We start from the raw sequence: 21806 nt of genomic DNA, 5'->3' as shown, positions 1-21806 counted from the left end.
AGAGTGTGAGAATATTTCTGGAGCTTTCGGGGTGGAGGGTTGTCATACCCTTTATCATTTGGGCTGGTGTCAGGGCTCCTAAGACAGGCTGAGTTTTATACCCCAGGGAGGCTTTCCAGAGCAAAGAGAGCTGTAAAGCCAAAGGCAAAAGAACCAGCTTTGACTCAAAGCCAACTTTGGGGATATCCATGGGCCCCAGGGAGCTCTTATTTTCTGATTCCCGGAGGCAGGGACAAAGGAGGAAACTCCTCTGAGGTTACCAAACTGCTTTCCTGGCCCTTTCTTACCTCCACACCTAGCTAGACAGGAACAGGAGGAGGAAGAATTGTGGGGGCGGACATCCAAAATCAACAGGTGAGGGTCAGGTGATAGGGCCCAGTCTCCCTCATAAGCCGCTGGGGTCTCCCCTAAACACTTGCTGTTTCCTTGTTCCTGGTTTGAGCCTGGCCTCCAGCCCAAGGCATACCTGACAGGGAAAAGAGTCACCGTAACTCCCAAAGCCTTTGTGCACCTGAGCCTTAGTGGCCCCATCCGTGTAGAAGGGGAGTCTTTCTTTTTGGTGATGCATACTATATATAACTTTTAGTTGTTGGAATGACACTGGTGGAGAAGAGAGCCCAGCAAAGACCAGGCTAGTTGCATTGGTTAGCCAGATTGCCTTTCTCCTTGCAGGTCCCCCAAGAAGTAAAAACTCTTTGATGCCCTTCGCCTGGGCTCTTGTCTGAAGTAGATTACAACATCTTTAGACAAACTTCCCTGGCTTTCTCCCTCTTCTCTGCGATACTTGGCAGAGGCAGGAAGGAGAGAGGTGGCCTTTGTTTGAACTTCCATGCTTACGGCAGGATTTTGGTGGTGCTAAACAGAGGAGGAGACTGGGCAAGGGGTGGGAACAAGCCAGAGTTCAAAGAGGCAGGATGAACCTAATCAGTGAAGGTGTATCGTTAATAAACTGGGACCGGTTGGCCCAAGGTTCCTAGCACTATAAGTCCAGCACATGCCCCTAGGGGTGAGCGTGGGGTTCCTCTCCTGCAGCTCGCACCTCTCTGCTGCTTGCATGGATGTTAGCAGCACCCCTACCCCACCCGGCCCTGGAGCATGGGAATTGGAGTGACAGCTGCTTCTGCTATCAGTAAAAGGACCAGCACCTTCAATCATGCTGTGTCATTTAATGAGAAGTGGGAAGTGGGGTGACACTGGGCCCTGCATTCAGAGAGACCCAGAGAGAGTCCATGTCTCTTGATACAGTTTTTGCTCCCCCTTCAATGTTGAAGTGTGTTAGAATCCATCTTCCCATAGAGGTACCTTCTTCTTTGTGTTAGACTGAGGCTATTAAATGGACTCTGTATTTCTCAGACCACAGTGACTGTTGAAGGAGAAGCAGCAGGTCAGTCATTAGTGGAGGGCAGTGGGAAGTGCACTTACGGCCTAGCATTTGCCATCAGTAACCTGAGATACATGGACACGCTTATGGATCATTATTTGTACAAAGGCCAGCAAAAGCCTCGGGGCTGGTACCTGAAGATTTAACTCTTAATTCTGGATCCTTGAACTTTTTATTTCATACTTTACTAGAGCAGGATAGCTAGCTAGTTAGTGAGTGAAGAGAAATTACTTTGTGAATGTCTAAGGGAGAAAGGCTGTGAAACTCTATAGATAGGAGAGGACTTGACCCAATGCCCAGGTTATAAAACCAAAGAGGGAGTCAGGTGGTCAAGGATCAGTTAACCCAGCTAATGAGACCACTTTGTGTTAAAGTACCAGTTTGCCTCTTCCCTGGAAGTGTCTCTTAATTTTTTGAGATCTGTCTTCTCTATTCTAAAATAGGAATGGTTATACCTCCCTTTCAGAAATATTGCGTCAAATGCAGACAGAATGTGCCATATAGCAACATGGGAACAGAACACGCAGTAGCCACATTACTAATAGAAGGGAAATTAGCATCCAACAGCCTGGCTCTGATGTAGGAAGGTGTCTGATGCTTTGAAAATCAATGGTTTCCCTGTTTCTTGGATTAGAAATCCTCAAGGTTTCTCCAGTCCCAACCTAGTAAGCAATGCTGTCTTGTCTCTCATTTCAGTGGTGAGAACCTCACGCTAATGAAAGATAAAAGGTGGAAGAAAAAAGGAAATCTCTACTGTAGTTGTGGTTCAAGTGGTAGAGTGCCTGCCTACCATGCAAAAGGCTCTGGGTTCAAACACCAGTACCACTGGGAGGAAAGAAAAAGGTTAGAAAAGGACATCGCTGGGGATCTAAGTGTTGTCTTGCTCCTGGTTTTGTGTTGGTCCTTTGCAGAGCTTCTGACCGGGCCATGAATCATTTGGCTCATAAAGGACAGTTGTAAGCTCTTGGGGCTGCCCTACTTCCAGAAGCTCTCCTCAGATCTTATCTCTGCTTCCCTTTAAAGATGGCCCTGAGGCTCATCTTGGTCTGCACTGGCTCTTTCTTTTTTTTTTTTTTTTTTAAATTGTATTTTATTTTATTTGAGAACATACTGTACAGAGGGGCTACAATTACATGGGCAGAATAATGCATACATTTCTTACCAAGCATTGCAGCCTCCTCCTTTGTTTACCCTTCACTTCCCTTCCCTGCCTCCCCCCTCCCCCCACCCAATTTTACCCCCCTCCCCCCACCCAATTATACCCCCCTCCCCCCCCCACACCGAAATTGTAAAGCTGGTTTTGACATGACATTTTGTACTTCTCATTGTTGCAACAGGTCCACCTGAATCCTTAAACGATTTGTTTGTCCCCATCTCCTCCACATGATATACTGACATCAAATATAGTGAAAGCGGGGGTTACACTGTGGGGGAGGGACATACAAAGCAACAAAGAAATAATCTTATAAATGCATTAGAAACACATGCATGAAAGAAACGAAAACATTAAAATACATATTTAAGGGTTCATTTTCCTAACATCACATTATCTGGCCTTTTCCGCTTGACTCATACCTATACTAGATATTGCAAATAAGGGAAACCATAGGACCTATGCTTCTTTGGGCCTGGCTTACTTCACTTAATATAATTTTTTCCAAACCTTTCCATTTCCTAACAAATGGGGAAATGTCATTCTTTCTGATGGAGGCATAGAATTCCATTGTGTATATATACCACATTTTCTTGATCCATTCATCTACTGAGGGGCATCTGGGTTGGTTCCATATCTTAGCTATGGTAAATAATGCTGCAATAAACATAGTTGTGCTGGTAGCTTTAGTGTGGTCTTGTTTGTAAACATTTGGGTAAATGCCCAAAAGTGGGATTGCTGGATCATAGGGGAGATCTATGTGAAGTCTTTTGAGGAACCTCCATACTGCTTTCCAAAGTAGTTGAACAAGTTTACATTCCCACCAACAATGAAGTAAGGTTCCTTTCTGTCCACATCCCCTCCAGCATCTGTTGTTATTAGAGTTCTTGATTTTTGCTGTTCTAACTGGAGTGAGGTGATATCTCAATGTTGTTTTGATTTGCATTTCTTTTATGGCTAGGGATGTTGAACATTTCTTCATGTGTCTATTGGCCATCCTTCTTTCTTCTTCAGAGAAGCTTCTCTTTAAGTCTTTCGCCCACTTATTTATTGGGCCGTTGTTTCTTTGAGGATTTGTTGTTGGGTGGTTTAATTTTTTGAGTTCCAAGTATATTTTAGATATGAGACCTTTGTCCGTTGTATGGCTAGTAAAGATCTTCTCCCAATCGGTGGGCTTTCTATTGATCTTGCACTGGCTCTTTCTTTGTGCTGATTCCTAGTAGATCTCGGCCTTCTCTTAGCTTACTTCTGACACATTCCTGGCTCTAGTCAACTGGCCACTGCCCCATTCTGGGGTGGTCCTTTCCTCTCTCCCCTCTTTTGCCAAGACCAGGCAACCAGACAGAAAGCTCTAACTGATCAGAATGGGGCAGAAAGTATAGGGCAATTCAGAGGCAGGCAAAGTTTCCCTAGATGGGTGGCTGGCAGCCTCTTAAGGTGGAAAGTCTGAACCCACACATCAGAGAGACAGCAGAGTCTTACATGGTCTTGTGGCTTCTGTGGAGATTGCAAATTCTGTTTCAGGGCTAAATACAACCTCGTCCTGTTTTCTACAAGATTTTTGTAGAACGCAGCACAGCCACTGTTTAACTGATGGACTTTGGCTGCTTCTATGTTACTTGGACAGAACTGAATGGCTGTCATGAAGACTGTATAATTGGCAAAGTCTAAAATATTTGCTCTTTGGCCCTTTATAGAAAGTCAGCCAACTCCTGGCTTAGTGCAACAGATTTCACTGACAGTGATATGAGAAACTTTAGTTCAGAGTGATTGCTTTACCAAACATGATAGTCTAACACGTATAACCTCCCCCACCTTCAGAGGTATTTATAATATTTCTTTTTATGTTAAAGGCTCAGAAATTCTGAATAGAAAAATGTAGTTGTTGGCTAATTTAGCATTTCCCAGACTTCTTTGACCTACTAAGTTGTGTTTTCCTCCTAAGACCTTTTAGCATGCTGAGAAGCTGTGTTCATTGGACAACTTGGTAAACACTCGTTGGGTAGAGTGAACAGCTTGAATTTTGGCCTGTATCTACCACTAATAAGCCAAGTAGTCTTAGATGAATAATGTCAGGGCTTCTTCCTTACTATGGGATCATGGATTGAAATAATAGTCTTCCCTGTGTCTCTTGCAGATTTTCAGACAAGCCCCAAGGTTGTGGCCATGAAACTAGTCTGGAAAAATTACTGCAGAATTGTAGAGTTTTGACCGTGAGTCTTGCTTTCTTACATCGCTTACACAGCAGTGCTCCATTCTAACAGTGAACTGGCAATGCCAGAAAAGTAAGGCCACGAGTTCTGTAGTAGTGACTCTGCTCTCACTAGCTGGCTTCCCTGAGTGGTTTCAAACAACTGACTTCAACAAGGCCTCTGTGTCCTCACTGCTAGACGGAAGGATTTAGGAGTTAATCTCTTAAGCAGTTATCAGTTCTGTGGTTCTACTTGGTCAGATGCGTGCAACCTACTTTTATTCAAAATAAGAAGTCTGCCCTAGAAGCCCTTCACTGCCTCCCTTAGCTTTCTGGGTTCAGCATCCAGGGTCACAACCAGATAGATAGGAGGAAGGGTTATTACTGAAGGGTTTGGATGCTGCTGACAGCCTAAAAGGAGGGGCTGAGGGTTTTCTGGAGATGTCTATATCACAATTCCGATTCCATACTGGAGCCTTTCCCTTCTGCTCCTGTTGTTCAAAGGGCTGCTCTGTCTAACCACAGAGTCCAGACAGCTTGCTAACACATCTGTCAAGAGAACAAAAAAAGAAACCAGATGTGATTTCTGAAGTCAGTGGGGTTATGGGAGGGAGAAAAAGTTCCCCAATGTCCATGAGATAATATGGTTATAAGACAGAATCCACATAACATTCCTCTCTTTTGTTCCCAACCTCAACCCTTCAACATTAATTTCCAGTTTTGTTAACAGTCTTTGAGCTTAAAGATTCATAAGTGAACAAGAAGGGCTTTATAAAGAAAGTAAAAATCTACCAAAAAGCACTTTCTTCTATGAATTTAGGAAAATCCCAGAAAATCTTGATTGGGTCACAAGGTTTGTAACACAATGTAGATGGGGTTAAATGCGGGCTAAGCATTCTTTCCTTTGGTCTCAACAAAGAAACCACCTGTTACTAGAGACCCATCCGGGGCCTCCCAGATGACAGGGCAGAGGCCCAGGGAGATTCAGAGCTCTTGTCTGGGTGAGTCCCCAGAAGCCACTGAGCCCATTCCTTCCCAGACAGCAAATCAGCCACAGAGAGATACTAGGGTCCTACTGAGCTGTAAGTTCTCTGGAGACTTGAGGTGAATAAAATACAATTATTTTTCTTTTTGTGAGGGTATGCTGCTGCTGAGGCTTGAGTTCAGCACTTAGGCACTGTTCCTTAGCTTTTTTGCTCAAGGCTTGTGCTCTACCACATGAGCCACAGCTCCACTTCTCATAATTACTGCTCTAAGTAGCTGAGTCTCTACTTGAGCAAGCATAACTGATAGAGACGATCATTAGTAAATATGAGTAGCAGATTAAGGCTGAATAAACATTAGAAAAGTAGGGTTAACATTGATGGCCAAAAAAGTTGTTTTCCACACTGTTGGAAGCTTCCCGAAATGGAAATTTCACACGTATCCCAGGTGGCTTCTTCTAGTGTTTCCTAGGTCTTTTCTTGAAAGCTTCTTTGAGTCATATTGTCACCGATGGAGACATGTGGAGAATACTTGAACTTCCAGGGCCCAAGATGGCCAACCTCCTATTCCCTTTGTGGGCTCTAAGCTCTGTTTCACTTGTCTTCATGCAGGTGGAAGAAGGAAGATGAAAAGGGCTAGGATCATGAAGTTGTTTGGTCCTAATCCTTGCTCTGTCGTAACTGAGCTGTTTCCGTTTCTCAGGGTCCTGGGTCCTTTTCCTGGATGGTCAGGCTGGCTTGTATAGGAGGAAAGTCATGCAGTGCTTTCCTTTGCACATGGAAGAGTTGCTTTGGTTGGGGGGTTTACTTCCAGGAGATGTGTCATCTGAATCAGAGTGACTCTTGGTGCCTTTTCTGCCTCCTGAGCTACAGAGACACAAGGCAGAGTATGAGAATTCTGGGTAGATATTGCTGAATTTGTTCCTGCAAACTCCCATGTACCTACCACACGTTCCTGGGAGCTCCCTAATAACCTAAGATTAGCAGTAAGACATTAGAACAATAATTTTTAGGCCAGACCTTCAGCCTCCCAGCTCTAACAAACTCAGCCTCCCTCATTTATTCCCAGAGATTTCCTTTTCTGCATCACATCTACACCGCATGAGGCGCTCACTTCAGGATAATTTAAATGTGGCGCCTTTCTGTGAGATTACCTGTGGGACCCCGCACAAGGGGGCATTGTAGACCGTGGCCCCAGGACTGGCCTCTGCACTTGTGTGCTTTGTGGGTAGATTTGTCTCCATATCTATGGCTAAAGTAGCTCCACTATCCTCCAAAGAGCTTCTCCTTGAGCTCTGGATACCATTGAGCCCTAAGTACAAAGATGATGTCCTATTTTGCTAATTAAGAAACCAAGTCAAAGTGGAGGCAGAGCAAGATGTCAGATTTGAAGCATCTACCACTCTATGAATGAGAAGACTCTGATAACACAGACTACACTAGATTCCAAGGAGAGAGAGAGAGCCAGGAACCATGGAGGAGCAGCAAGGAGTTCCAAGCCCATTACTGACTCCCTGAGAATGGGAAAGGAAGCAGAATACTTCATTCCAAGGTGAAATAGATGGCCCTAGAGACAGAATGACCATTTTAGCTGCTGGTTTCCACAAGCCTAAATCCCAGGACAGGGGTCTGTGGGACAGCAAATGTTCTGCAGTGGAAAGCTAGCTCTGGTGAAACAAAACATTCTATCAGTTCCTTTATTGTAAGATGCCATCTTAGGGCTTACTGTTGAGTTTGAGCTCCTCTGGGGGCCGAGAATAAGGAATATTGATGACTTAAGAAGTTATGGTACACTTTGCCATAGAATTTTGGCATCAGTTAGTCACAAGAACTGATTGAGAAGAAGGAATGTGACAGGGTCCTACAGAGGCATTTAAGTTACAAGGAACTGCAAAGGCAGTTTAGACAACAGAGGCAGAGGCCTCTGTCAGGCAGACATGAAAGAAGTGATTGGCAGGGATGAGCCTGGGGCTCCCTATGTGGGCACACAGCAGAGGCACAGGTGTGGCAGTAGCTCTAGTCATCCACAGGGGTGTGTGACTGTGGCTCAAGATGCCCAGCAGAGGTGCCATTAGAGACAGCTGTATTCATCTAAAGATACTAGAGCAGTAGTAGTGACTCATCTTTGCTAGGAATTGCCACCACACATGCACAAGGTTGTGGCTTTATCAACGGCAACAGTTTTACAGCCTCGTTTTCTTACCCTGAGTGTTAAATATACCACAACCCAACCATTACCCAGTCTTAGGTAACCTCTGAGAAATCATCAATTAAAAGGACATAGGAGGGGCTGGGAAGGTGGCTCCGTGGTAGAGCACTTGCCTTGCAAGCATGAGGCCCTGGGTTCAAGTCCTCAGCACCACATAAGCAGAAAAACCCGGAAGTGGCACTGTGGCTCAAGCAGTACAGTGCTAGCCTTGAGCTGAAGAGCTGAGGGACAGTGCCCAGACCCAGAGTTCAGGCCCCATGACCGACAAAAAGAAAGAAAGAAAGAAAGAAATGGACATAGTATGCTGAAAATTCCACCTAAAAGCTACTTCTTAGATGCACAAATCTCAGTGAAAAGAATTACAAAATTCATGAGTGAACAAGGCAGCATATGTCCCTCAAAAGCCAATAATTTTTACAATAAAAGGTGTAAATGAAAGTAGTGAGAAAGAAATTCCAAACAAGTTCAAAAAAGCAATGACAAGAATTATCAATCAATACAATTGAAGAAATGTCTAAACAGCCAGATGAACTAAAAGGGAATACAAACAAACAAGTAACTTAGTTCAAAGAGAAATCAGACAGCTGAATGAAATAAAGAAGACAACACAGAATATGAAAGTGGAATTCAATAAAGATATGTCTCAAAAAGTCTGATTGAAATCTTGAAAATGAATAATTCAATGTCTTAAATAAAAATACTCAAAAGTCTAGCTAAAAGAATAGAACAAGTTGAAAATATATTGTCAGGGATTAAAGATACAGGAGAGGAATTAGATCAATCAAAAGCATTGAAAAATAAAACAGAAAAACACTAAGAAAAGACAAAGGAAGTTATAAGACTTCCAGAGATACCATCAAAAGGCCAAATCTATAGGTAATGGGTACAGAAGAAAGTGAAGAGATTAAAGCTAGAGCTAGATTTAAATTATAGCAGAAGACTTTCCCCACCTTAAGATAGGGTCGTCCAGGTAGAGGAGGATTCCAGAATACCAATCAGGCAAAGTCAGAGAAGAAACACCTCTAGACATAATATAATTAAAATACAAAATATAGAGAACAAAGAAGGAATATTGAAAACTGTGAAGGAGAAATGGCAAGTCACATATAATGAATGGCAAACCCATTCGAATAACAGCAGGTTTCTTAGTACAAAACCACAGTGTCATTAAATGGCTCAGACTAGAATATAGCTCTTCCAAACCACGTTTTCCCTAACTATGGGGATACTTAGCACCAACGCACAGGTCCTCTTTCTCCAGATCTTCCTTCGTATCAGGACAAGAGCCACGAGCAGAAACAGAGCCAGCATCGTTGAACCGGGAGTCAGGATCCAAGAGCTGCTTTCCTCGTCTGGAAAAGCACTGGAGAGGAAGGGGTCAGGGAAGGGAAGGAAGAACACAAGAGGAGAGGTTGGAGCTGGATAGAAGATCAAAGACCTTTTGGCTCACGCCTCCCATCTCACAGGTGACAGGCAAGTCAGCTGCCCTTGTGTCCATGCGGGTTAGTAACTATGTTGCTGTCCTCAGATTTTGAAGTCCCAAATCCTCTGCCTTACCCCACACTCCTATGTGTCGGCCATAGTATGTGCCACGGTGAGAAAGAGCACAAACAAGTTTGGGACTCAAGCCCCTATCTTTCCTTATGGCTTTAGTAAGTCCCCTCCCCTCTCTTAATCTTCTGTTCTTCATCTTTAAACAAGCCTTAGACTGTCCATTGTGGTTTATGCCCATAATCCCATCTACTTAGGAACTAGAGATCAGGAGGCTCAATGTTCAAGGTTATCCTCAGGAACAAAAGTTAATGAGATCCCTTCTCAAGAAATAATCTAGCCAGCACTGTGTGGCTCATGCCTGTAATCCTAGCTACTCAGGAGACTGAGATCTGAGGATCACAGTTCAAAGCCAGCCCAGGCAAGAAAGGCTATGAAACTCTTGTCTCCAGTAAACCACCAGAAAACTGGAAGTGGTGCTGTGGCTCAAGTGGTAGAGTGCTAGCCTTGAGCTGAAGAGCTGAAGGACAGCACTCAGACCCAGAGCTCAATCTCCATGACCAAAAGAAAAAAGAAATAATCTAGGTGTGGTGACACACCTGACATCCAGCAACATTGGTGTCATAAGAAGGAGGTGGTCTGAGGCTAACCCTAGACAAAAACATGAGCTCTTATCTGAACAATCGCTAAAAAGCAAAAGGGCTAAGTTGTGGCTCAAGTGGTAGAGCACCTACTTAGCAAACAAAGGCCCAAGTTTAAATCCTAGTAGTGCCAAAACATGAAAGAGAAAAGAAAGAAAGCAAGAAAAAAAAAAGAAGTGCCAAAGGTTCCAACCTACGAATTCTATTGTTCTACCATTTAGATTTTGCTTGTGCCAGGCACTGGTGATTCACACTTATACTCCTAGCCACTCAAGAGGCTAAGGACTGAGACTTAAAGCCAGCCCAGGAAGTCAAAAATTTGAGATTCTTATCACCAATTAACCGGAAGAAAAGCCAGAAGTGGAAGTGTGGCTCAGGTGGTAGAGCATCACCTGTGAATGAAAAAGCCAAGCAAGAGTATGAGGCCCCAAATTCAAGCACGCACACACACACACACACACACACACACACACACACACACACACACACACACACACACACACACACACACACACACACACACACACACACACGTTTCTTGCAAGCCACACGAAAGCACTCAAGTGGCATTCTCGTAACAAAGGCCCTTGAGTAGTAGCTGATGTTTATGTCTTCTGGCCTTTACTCTCTTGTAAGTACAAAGGGAGAGACATGTATAGACATGGCATAGGTCAGGGCAGATGCAGGGTCCCCACCCAAGGGAGAGGCCTCAGGCTCACCTCTTCATGGAAGCCCCCTTGCCAGTGGGCCTCAGGCGATCTGTTGCTAGGGCCTGGCTCAGTGTTGCTTGGGAGCTACTATCTCCTTGGAGACCACCATATCCCACAGTAGTGCTGTCTAGGTTCTGGTCAGTGCTTCCTTTCACAGATGCTGCATCTAAGTGGGGGGTCTCCAAGGTCCATGTGCCTGGAGCCAGAGTTGATCCCTCCATAGAGCCCAGGGCTTGTTGCTGAGAAACCACTAGTGTTTCTCTAAGGATATCCCAGGGAGCTTGTGCTGACATCAAGGCCGATGGCCTTGTGGTCTCTGTGGTCTTCCTGGCTGTCCCCAGAGCCATCCGTACTCTCTCTGTTCCCTCCCCTGGCCAGTTGGCCTGTGTAGTTGTCATCTGGGGCTCACTCTGTGTGATCCTAATTTCATTTGTTACTGATCTCCCAGTGCTCTGTGTCCATGCATCCTCTGGTGTACTGGACAAGCCTCTGTGATTTAAAGCTGGACTCTCCACAGTGGGGACTGTTGTCTTGATGGAGCCTTCTGCCTGGCTGTGCATTTCTGGAGCTACTTCCCTGTCTGTCCCTGGGCTTTGTCTTCTCTGGGTTTTGCTGGTTTCAGCACTTGGAGCAATTCTATCACATTCTGATCCCTCTTCTTCTTCTTCTTGAGTCTGAGGAGGTCCTGGGGTTCCTGGAGATGCTGTCCCAAAGGATGCTGTGATGAGTTTACCAGGAGCTGGAGGGGTTGTGGGGGCCGTGTTGGAAGGACCTGCATGAACAGTAGAGGGAGACCACAGGGGAGGCTTTGCAAGCTGCTTACTGGGTAGAGCAAAGGGCAGTAGCTTTAAAACGTTTGCCAAATATGAAGCAACCACTAAGAGATGCACTCTTTGGTCAATATGTCAGATAAAATAAAAAGGTGCAAATCCAGATGTGTTCTCTAATCTCTTGCAAATGTAGACACAATATTCTTAAGCTCCTTTTCTTTTTTTTTCCATTTTTCTTTTTCTTTCTTTTTTGTTTTGGTTGTGGAGTTTGAACTCTGGGCCTGGGCGCTGTCCCTCAGCTCTTCAACTCAAGGCTAGTACTCTACCACTTGAGCCACAGTGCCACTTCTGGCTTTCTGAGTGGTTTATTAGAGATAAGAGTCTCACAGACTTCCCTGCTTTGAACTGTGAGTCTCAGATCTCAGCCTCCTGAGTAGCTAGGATTATAGGCATGAGCTACTGCTCCTGGCCCTAAGCTCCTCTGAGTTGCATATATCTTCTACCGTCAACATAGGAAACCATGATAGCTCTTTCCCCAGAGGTATACAGCACATCAAGTACTGCTTTCCAGAAAAAAAAGCCAGGGTCAGATGCAGTGAGTTAGCCCTGTAACCCCAGCTATTAGGGCCAAGCAAGGCAATAAGTTAGCAATAAGTCAATTAACAAGCTAGGTATGGCTGTACACATCTAGGAACCAAGCCACCCAGAAGGCACAGGTAGATAGATCTTAGGCCAGCCCTGCATGACAACATGAGCCCTTACCTGAAAAGATAACTAAAGCGAAAGAGGGCTGGGGGATTGTGGCTGTATGTAGAGGGCCTGACTAGCAAGCTAGAGGCCCTGAGTTCAAACCCCAATACTGCCAAAAAATATAACAACAAAGAAGCTGATGTGATGATACTCTCACTTGTAGTCCCAGCTGAAGCAAGATGTTTATGAGTTCCAGGCCAGCCTGGGCTACAGAGAGAATTTCAGGTCTGCTGCCACTACATTGTAAGGTGTTGCGTGTCAAAACACCAGCTAGCAGGCTGTTTCCTAACACGCCATTTCTTCTGGAGAGTGGCTTTCACACAGTAAGGCTCTTCTTTGCCCTTTTAAGTACCCGACTCTGGATCAACCTTCTGGAATTTTCTACACAGAGCCTGGGCTTGAGAGCAGTCCCTTTTGTCTGCAGAAGAACTCAGCAAGGGTCTGTCACGATAGGACGCAGTTCCAATTCCCCTGTCTGGACTGTTGTGGCTATTCTGCAGTGTTGCCCCCTTTCTAGTTTTGTTTTTTTTTTTTTTTGGTTTTGTTTTTCCAGTCCTGGGGCATGAACTCAGGGCCTGAGTGCTGTCCCTGAGCCAGTTTGTGCTCCAGGCTAGGACTCTACCACTTGAGCCACAGTGTCACTTCTAGCTTTTTCTGAGTAGTTGATTGGAGATAAGAGTCTCACAAATTTTCCTGCATGGGCTGGCTTTGAACCACGATTCTCAGATCTCAGCCTCCTGAGTAGCTAAGACTACAGGTGTGAGGCACTGGCACTGGGCTGATACCCCTTTTCTTTGTATGTGTGAACAGGGAGCTTTTAGAACCCTAAGAAACCACACTATCTAAGTCACTACTTCCTTGGAACATACCTCAAATACAGATTCCATGGCATTTGCTGGCGGAAGGGCCGGGTAGAATGGCATGTATGCATTTGGTTGGGAAGGGCTTGTAATATCTACCTTCTTCCTGAAGGCAGCTTCCTTCTCAGCTGCAAGCCTGCCTTTTAGAGCCTTTGCCCTGGGTCCAGCTTTTTTTTATGGCCTAAGGTTTAAAGCCTTCCTGGTCTCAGCCTTCTTTTCACCTTTCCTATCCTAGCTTTGACTTCCCAAGTTTGGCCCATCAGCCCCCAGCTCATACCTGCAGAGATGATCAGATTCATGCTGAGGAAGAGCAAGTTGTTTCTATTTCCAATACCACAGCGATAGTGCCCCGTATCATCCAGGGACAGCCGGGAGAGCCGCACCTCGAAGAAGCAACTGCGTGGGAAGTCTGCTAGAGCCACACGGCCAAGGTACTTGTGGTGAGTGTAGTAGTTGGTGGACACGATGGTGTGGCAGATCCACCTTGGAGGCCCCAGACGGCACCAGTACTTCCTTTGGTGCCTGTTGACAGGTAAGGGGGTGTAATGGCATTGGATGATGACAGCTCCCCCGGCTTCTCCAGACACCAGCCTTGGGCCCTTCAACACATCTGCAGCGGCAGGCGAAGAACATTGTCAAAGGAGAAGGAGTCAGGTCAGAAAAATGCTACCACGGAAGTGGGGTTGAACCCATATAGACATGACAGAGCTTAGCCACTGGCGAAGTAGAAGTCACCCCAAGAAGCAGAAGAAAACTGTACCTGAGGTCCCATCTAAAAGATGCAACAAGAATCATACCCACTGTTTATCTAATGCTAACTGGGCCTGAGTGTTCTCATGCAAGTCCATCCAGAGCCTGGGCCATTCCACCGTGCAGATGTTTGAGCAGATGCTGCCTGCGTGCAGGTAAAAGGGAGGAGCAAGCCTCTGACAGAGGCCTGGGGTTTGCATGGGATGGAAAATAAGGATGCTACACAGTGTGGACATAACAGCATGCTTTTCCTCTGAAGAGCGAGAGAAGGGGGAAGGGAGAGAGAGAGAAAGAGAGAGACAGAGAGACAGAGAGACAGAGTTCCCCAAACACAAGAATCATGCTAGGCTTAGGGTGGAGGAAGGTCAGGTCCATCTCCAGACTGGTAGCCATGAAATAGTTCACATTGGACCCTTTTCTATACAAACAGACAAGCAAACATATATGAATACAGACCCATACAGCTGAGCAGGATTATTAATATCACTGTAGTAACAAGCACAAGCCATAGGAAGCCGCAAGACCTTGCCACAATACAGAATGACTCCCTACAGGGTACCTCCTTCTAATTTCTCTGCTGACTTCTCTGGACCTTGATGCAATCTCAGACATAACTGACTGGATCGTAGTTTTCTTTGTTTCTCTTGGAAATTCAAAAGTTTAATCTAGTCTAAAATTATATATCCAGAACAATCTGACAAAGAGTGACAGCGACCTTTTCTTACTCCATCAAAGCTTTTCCGATTTGTCCTGTATCTGTAGGGCCCCTGAACCCAAGAAAAACCTGTTTACTATCCTATTGTCAGGAGCAGCTAAGTTATGAGTCTGAGTGCAAACTAAACATGCAGTATGCCTTGTCCAAAATTTATTAGAGATTTCAAGATGAGGCTGGGTATGGTGCCCCATGCCTATAATTACAGCACTTAGGAGGCTGAGGCAGAAGAATCATGAGTTAAAGCCAGCCTGGGTTACATATTCAGGACCTATTTCAAAAAAAGAAAAAAAAAACCACAATGGCAAGAGCAGAATGTTGAGTCAAGAGCCTTTTTAGAACACTCATATGTGACCTGCCTATTGTATGTGCTAAGCACTTGCTACAGGAAAAACAGAGACCATAAGTTCAATGGCTGTGTTAATCCCATTGTAGGTTTAATTAAACAACATACCCTAAGTCATGCCACTCACGGTAAAGATAAGTGGAAATTTACCACTAAAAGGCAAGAATATTCCCGAATATCAACTGGAAACTATCTCAGAATAACAAAATCGATACTCTCATTAAACGTTCATAGCCCAGATTTCAGGCGTTCTTCTGACATCCATGTGGGGATCTGACTTTGGCATAGAAAGCTGACGAATAATCCTTAATCAAGGTTCATTGAAAAAAAATAATACCCAAGTTAAAAACTCATGTGGTAGGTTACTAACCCATCATTCCTTTTTTGATATAACAATTGAAGTGTTATACAATTCCATGTTAGTCACCTGTGAAACTTAAATAATGGGCTAGCACAGTAGAACCAATATGGTATCACCAATGTGCTTTGACCAGTTTTCTGCCCCTTAGAGTAGGTAGTAGAAGTGCCTGGCTCTCACATCCATCATTTACGCAGCAGTTATCTATTGCTGTGGCTTCCATTAGAGCACTGGAAGAGGCCTGTGGTGGAACAAAGAGGAGGAAGGGATGTACCTGCATAGGAATGCTTGTCTGCCCAGAAGGGTGATGAGGATGGAAACGTGTCCACAGCACAGAGGTGAGTCTTGGAGGGGAGAGAGCCAGCCCGCCACCATCTGAGATGGAGATCTTTATGTGAAGGCGCTGAGGATGAGCCTGGGTAAAGAGAGGAGCTGAGCCACAAGTGTCCACAAAAGCACCCACAAGAGGAAGAGGTAAGGAGCCAAGTCTAACCCCTTGCCCTCAGCCCTTCCTGTTGGAGTGGCCTGTCCTCTGGCCTCCCCTTCCTCTATTATTCTGACTCTGCGTTATCCCATGGGGAGAGGGAAGGCAGTGCCACACCCACTTCCAGTCTACAGGGGATATAGGAGGCATGTCTTGGGATCAAGGCTAAAATGCTGACCGACATATCGAACTGGATATTTGACATGATCAAATTTAGAACACTCAAGACTCAAAGCAACTAATTTTGGACTATAATCTAGATGTTGGCAAGAATCATGGGTCTGGGCTGGGAAGGTGGCTCAGTGGTAGGGTGCTTGCCTCCCATGCATGAGGCCCTGGGTTCCATTCCTTAGACCACATAAACAGAAAAAGCCGGAAGTGGCATTGTGGCTCAAGTGGTAGAACATTAGCCTTCAGCTGAAGAGCTCAGGGATGGTGCCCAGGCCCAGAGGTCAAGACCCTCAGCTGACAAAAATAAATAAATTAATTAATTTAATTTAATTAAAAGAATCATGATCTGCCTGATCACAGAGAGGGAAGCTTATATTTGCTTTCTAAAAAATGAAAAGGGAGCAATGGGAGATTAAGCAGGTGGTATGTCACATTTCTAAAATATTAGCTCTACCATTGATTCATTAAAACTGATTTATCTATTCAACAGACATGGTTAATCTCTTTTTTTTAACACAATCATAAAGCATTTTCCTTCATTTAATAGTTGTTTCTTAGGTATCTACTGGGGACAAGATTCTAGGGAATACACCCTCTAGCCACATACTATGGCTACCCATTACCTTTAGAATAAAATCTGAGCCTGGGCTATACATGGCCAGCCTTACTACCACAGCTTGCAAGGATATTTAGGACAGAAATCCTATCTTACATTTTGATCCTGGTGCCTATCTTTCATTTAAAAAATTGTCTGTTTTTTTTTATTCAAGTGCCTATAATCCTAGCTACTCAGGAGGCTGAGATGTGATGATCATGTTTTCACACCATCTGGGGTAGGAAAGTTTGTGAGACTCTTATCTCAGTGGAGCTGTGGCTCAAAGTGGTAGAGTGCTTGCCTTGAGCAATAGGAAATTAGGGACAGCCCTAAGTTCAAGCTTCAGAACTGACATACACACACACACACACACACACACACACACACACACACACACACACACACCTTGTCCATTGTTCCTAGTCTCTGGCACACAGTCAATCAAATAAATTAATAAATATAATTTTTGACCCTTTGTAGACAGAACTCTTTAAGACTAGGGTAGAGCCATTATCATGTCTCTAATCTGGAATGAAGAAGACTGAGAAGAAGGTAAGGCTATGTCTGTATTTTACACACTCTGAAGTCTTATCCTGAAAAAGTAGCTGATTAATGGTTTAAGAAAGCAGAGGTGTGGGGAATATCACAATATTGGGTGTTTTAGATATTATCCGGTCAGGCCTAGATCCTGTCTGTGAGTTCTCCTCTCCCTCATTCCTGCAGTGTCTAATCTGACCACACTCCCTGAATCCACCGCAGGACTTTAGATCTCAGCATCCCAGACCTTGACAGCCATAGATCTACCCAGACTGTACTGGGTTTCCTTGAAGTACCTTCCAGGAATGTGTGTAGTCTAGAAGATTCAACATGGATATGTTTAGAACTTACCTTGTAGCAGGCACAGTATGAGGACCAAGATCATTTTCCATCCTGTGCTCTGGTTTGTAACCTGCAAAAGCAAAACAAAACAAAAACAAAAACAAAACCACCATATACGGAGAAAGGCCCAAGGGGAGGCAAGTGAGAAGCTGGTGGTGAGCCGCAGGCCGGGCGCCTTCTCATTTTGGGAATCTGTTTGCCCTGAGCAGGAGCTGCGCAGTTGGATATGCCCATGCGCATGACGAGAACAACCCTCTTTGGGAACGCAGAGCTATGTCCCCCATTCCTACACACGCATTTCGCCTGAGTGACTGTCACTATGGTGAAATGGCCCTTGTCATGAAGCTTCTGTGTTCAGGAGAGACAAAACACCCTCTTTAGCACCCCAGCCCCAGGACCCACGTGCCCGTAGTACAGCCCTGATTTTGGAAAGAGAATCACAGAGTGGAGAGAACACATAGTGGAAGTTTAAACTTGGTTGGAATTAGAGGGTTTGGAGGATACAATCTCAGGGATCTGCCTCATCTCCAAGGGGGATGAGGGGTGACTGCTCTACGGCAGGAGAGTGTGGTCAGAGCAGCTGAGCATGGCGAGCGAGGGAACAGCATTGCTTCCCTTCTCTCCTCACCCCTCCGTGTTGCACAGGGGACTTGGTGCCTCCAGGGAAAGCGTTCTGTGTCGCAGTTAGCACACCTCCATCAGGAAGATGAAATGAAAATTAAACCTCAGGCTCAGTTGCTGTTGGTACTTTTCTGCTTCTGCTTCTAGAAAGCTGCTCTCTTTCCTGTAGTCCATGCTGCTCCTCCCCGCCTGGCCTGGGCAGCTCCTTAAGGGCAGGGCTTTGTGTCTTGGTCTTTTTTCTACCTTCAGGCTCTGGACCAGGATGTAGCACACAGTGCAGGGACTGTGAACAGGGCCCCACTGCTCCTTTAATGGACACTGTAAGGACCACTCCCCATTCAATGATCTTTTACTGCTGATTTAAAAGACAGTGAGGGGCTGGGAAGGTGGCTCAGTGGTAGAGCGCTTGCCTTGCATGCATGAGGCCCTGGGTTTGATTCCTCAGCACCACATAAGCAAAAAACAAAGCCGGAAATGGTGCTGTGGCTCAAGTGGTAGGGCGCTAGCCTTGAGCTGAAGAGCTGAGGGACAGCGCCCAGGCCCAGAGTTCAGGCCCCACGACCGGACCCAAAAATAAATAAATAAACAAAAACCATCCATGACTATCCTATGGGAAATTAAAGAGAAAAGGTAATGCACAGTCGCTGTCATTTGGGGGAGGGGTGCTGAACTCTGGGCCTGGGCGCTGTCCCTCAGCTCTTCAGCTCAAGGCTAGCGCTCTACCACTTGAGCCACAATGCCACTTCCAGCTTTTTTCTTTTTGCTTATGTGGTGCTGAGGAATCGAACCCAGGGCCTCCTGCATGCAAGGCAAGCGCTCTACCACTGAGCCAGCCCTCATGGATGGTTTTCGATAGATTAAAAAAAACAAAAAGCCTGCTCTGTCTAGGTGCGGTGGTGCATACCTATAATCCTAATGCATGAAAGGTAGAGGTAGGGGGATCACAAGTTTGAGGCCAGGCTGGACTACGTAGGCTGGACCTATGTCAAAAAAATCTACTGTTTGATTCTATCTACGCTTACAGTTCTTCCACCCATAATAGGCCATTGCTTTTCCCTTCCTACTAGAATCCATACTACATTCATGTTAAAGACAGTCAATGTGCCAACTGTAAGCCAGTGGCTTACCCCATAGCAGAAACTCTTTGACCTCCAACTAGACTAAGTCAGACAAAGCCAATGCCAGCTTGGAACATAGGCTGTGCAAGATGAAATCCAATCAGAAGAAGAAAAGCAGAGGAAGTAGGAGGGGAGAGGAAAGGAAGGGTAGAATGTGAAAGAAGGGGAAAGAAAAAGCATGAAGAATCTGGGGTTAGGGTATGGCTCAAGGGTTAGAGCACCTACCTAGCAAGATGGAGGTCCTAAGTTCAATCCTCAGTACAACAAAAATAATGGGAGGGAAGGAAGAAGAAAAGAAGAGAAGAGGGGAGAGAAGAAAAGATGGAGGAAGACACTTGGAAGGAAAATAGAAATATGTGCCATTTATATCTCTTAACATGAACAAAAATGAAGTTCCCTTTTGAAAATAAAATTTTCTTGCCAAGTGTGGTGGCTCACACCTCTAATCCTCACACCCGAAAAGCCGAGAGGCAGGAAGATGGCACGTTGAAGGACAATATGGGCCACTTAGAAAAATGCTGTCTCAAAAATCTCAAGGAAAAGAGAGGAGAGGAAGGGAGAGACAGAGGTGAGTCTGGGCTGGCTCGGTGACAATTGCCACCTGGCTTAGCTTTGCCCAGTCACATCCACTAAGGCCTTTGAGTCCCTAGAGTGTCCAGATCTTGAACTGCTCCTGACTTCTGACATCTCCTAGCTCTTCCTTTTGCATGTCCTGCGTGAGGGTGTTCCCTCCCTTGGGCACCAGTGTGGCATTTTTCCATACAGTGCCAAGCTCCTGTCCCCTCTCTCATCCAATGTGTGGCTGCTCCCACAAGTAGATTAATATCCACCCAACCTGGCTACCTCTGGCACTGGCAGCCAGAGTCCCCTTGGGCTGCGGTTTCTGAAGGGCTAAGTCCTCACATGGCGTGTAATGGGGCCAAAGTCTCTGCTTCTGCCACCCCTTTTCTCTGATGCCCAATGGTACAACAATCTCTTGCACAAAATCGACCTTTGCAGAGCAATGAGGAAGCCCAGAGTAAGATAAAAGTTATCCTGCTTGATTGGAGGGGGAAGGAGGGGACACCGAAAGGCTATCACTCAGTGGAGAGTCTCCAAGTCACCCTCCCCAGCTGTGACCTTCAGGAATCCTTTCTCCAGAATACAGGAAAGGCCTAATTCAGTCACTGACACCACAGGCCTCTGCGTTCAGTGGATAAGGCCCTCCGGTGGGGTGGAGGGTCCTGCTAGAAATCACAGCACACTCATCTTCAGCTCAGGCTGATCTGACTTCCTCGTCCCCTCCCCTGCTCCCTTGGAGTCCCATTTCTCTGCTGTTCCTCCCTGTAACCCCAGGGCAGAAGACTAGAATGAAGGAAACAGCAAAGCAAGGGAGGAACATTGAACCAGGGCACAGGAGCTTCTGCTGTGCGTGAGGTTGATGTAATGACCTTGATCTAATGACCTCCTTTTCCATCCATGCTGAAAGAGCGATCCTTACCTGGCTTTCTGGAAGCACTGAGAAGCATTGCTGCAATGGATCACCCACACTTAGAGCTAGAGCCCAACCTCAGAAAAGAAATCTCAGCTCACCTTTCGTTCTCTGGGCTCAGCTGGGGCTTCTGCATCCATGTCAGGCTAGAATAAGGCCCACTTGGACTTTTTCCTTGGGGCCTCAAAGATGTCGGCCTGTGGGTGTTTTCTAGTTGCTTTCTCTAAATCTGGAGAGAGAGAGAAGCCCCACAGTGTGTGAGCTGGTGTTGGAAGCTTGAGGCCCAGCGGCAGCTCTGTGGCTCACCTCTCTGCTTCTTGCTCCAAGATTCTTCTCTCTGGCTCTCATTACGTGTTGTCCCTAATGCCACTTATTTCTGTGGGACCGTTTTCAGGGTGGTGATGGTAGCTTCAGGGAAAATAGATGGATGCACTCCTTCCTTCTTTCCTGCCCTCCCCAGCGTAGGCCCCCGGGTATTTTAGGATGCTCACTGCTCAGATGGCTCATTCAGGCATCTCCAGAACCACTGATGCTACAACTGAGTGGGAGAGAAGGGGACTTCAGCAGTCTGGAGAGGAATTCCCCTGTCCCCCTCTCCCCTCCACTGGCTGTCAGCTGTGCCCTGCTGACCTGCCCCCCTGGTTTCCAGAGAAAAAGCCATTTGGGATTTTCAGGTTATTGACTCAGTTTGACTGTGTGCCTGGTGCTTTCTAATTCATGCCCAGGACAAAGGACAGCCTAGTCATTGATACGGTCTTCTTGGAAAGAAACCACGGACAGATGCAGTTTATTCCAGGGGATGACACAAGGGAAAATATCCCAGTATTTCCCTTGGGAAAATCTGTGTTGGAAGAGGTTCTTTTCTGTGTAAAAGATGTGTCTTCCTTTGTTGGTCTTGAACTGACGCAGGTCATGCACTCAGCAATTAAGGGGTCCAGGGAAATGGGGTCACTGCAGGCTGCAGTGTAAGACTCTGATCAAGAATAGATGAAATGACACCCTCGGGTGAGTTCCAAAGCTCCCCTACTGACGGCGACTGTTGTGAGAGCCTTTGTTGCTCTGCCATTGGTTGTAACGTGCGTCCTCCGCTTTCCCAGCATGAAAACAAGAAGGTTAGGGCATGGCAGTGGTGTGTGTGCATGCACACATGCACAAATGTGTG

General features: G+C 45.8%; 1 protein-coding gene across 1 annotated transcript; it reads right to left on the bottom strand.

Moving 5' to 3' along the window:
* Nucleotides 1–5326: 5326 nt before the first annotated feature.
* Fcamr (Fc alpha and mu receptor) lies at nucleotides 5327–21088 on the bottom strand. Its single transcript, XM_070041450.1, is given in 9 exon segments — nucleotides 5327–6509; nucleotides 6511–6575; nucleotides 9162–9280; nucleotides 10769–11531; nucleotides 13417–13749; nucleotides 15580–15720; nucleotides 17444–17504; nucleotides 20746–20873; nucleotides 20951–21088. Coding segments are annotated over 8 exon segments (1623 nt in total). The 5' UTR covers nucleotides 20785–20873; nucleotides 20951–21088; the 3' UTR covers nucleotides 5327–6407.
* Nucleotides 21089–21806: the final 718 nt, after the last annotated feature.

This window comes from Dipodomys merriami, unplaced genomic scaffold (assembly GCF_024711535.1).
Source record: "Dipodomys merriami isolate MVZ:Mamm:240054 unplaced genomic scaffold, mDipMer1.0.p SCAF_31, whole genome shotgun sequence".
Taxonomy (NCBI): Eukaryota; Metazoa; Chordata; class Mammalia; order Rodentia; family Heteromyidae; genus Dipodomys; species Dipodomys merriami.
The sequence above is the reverse complement of the archived record's forward strand: the minus strand, read 5'-3'. Positions and strand labels throughout refer to the sequence as shown.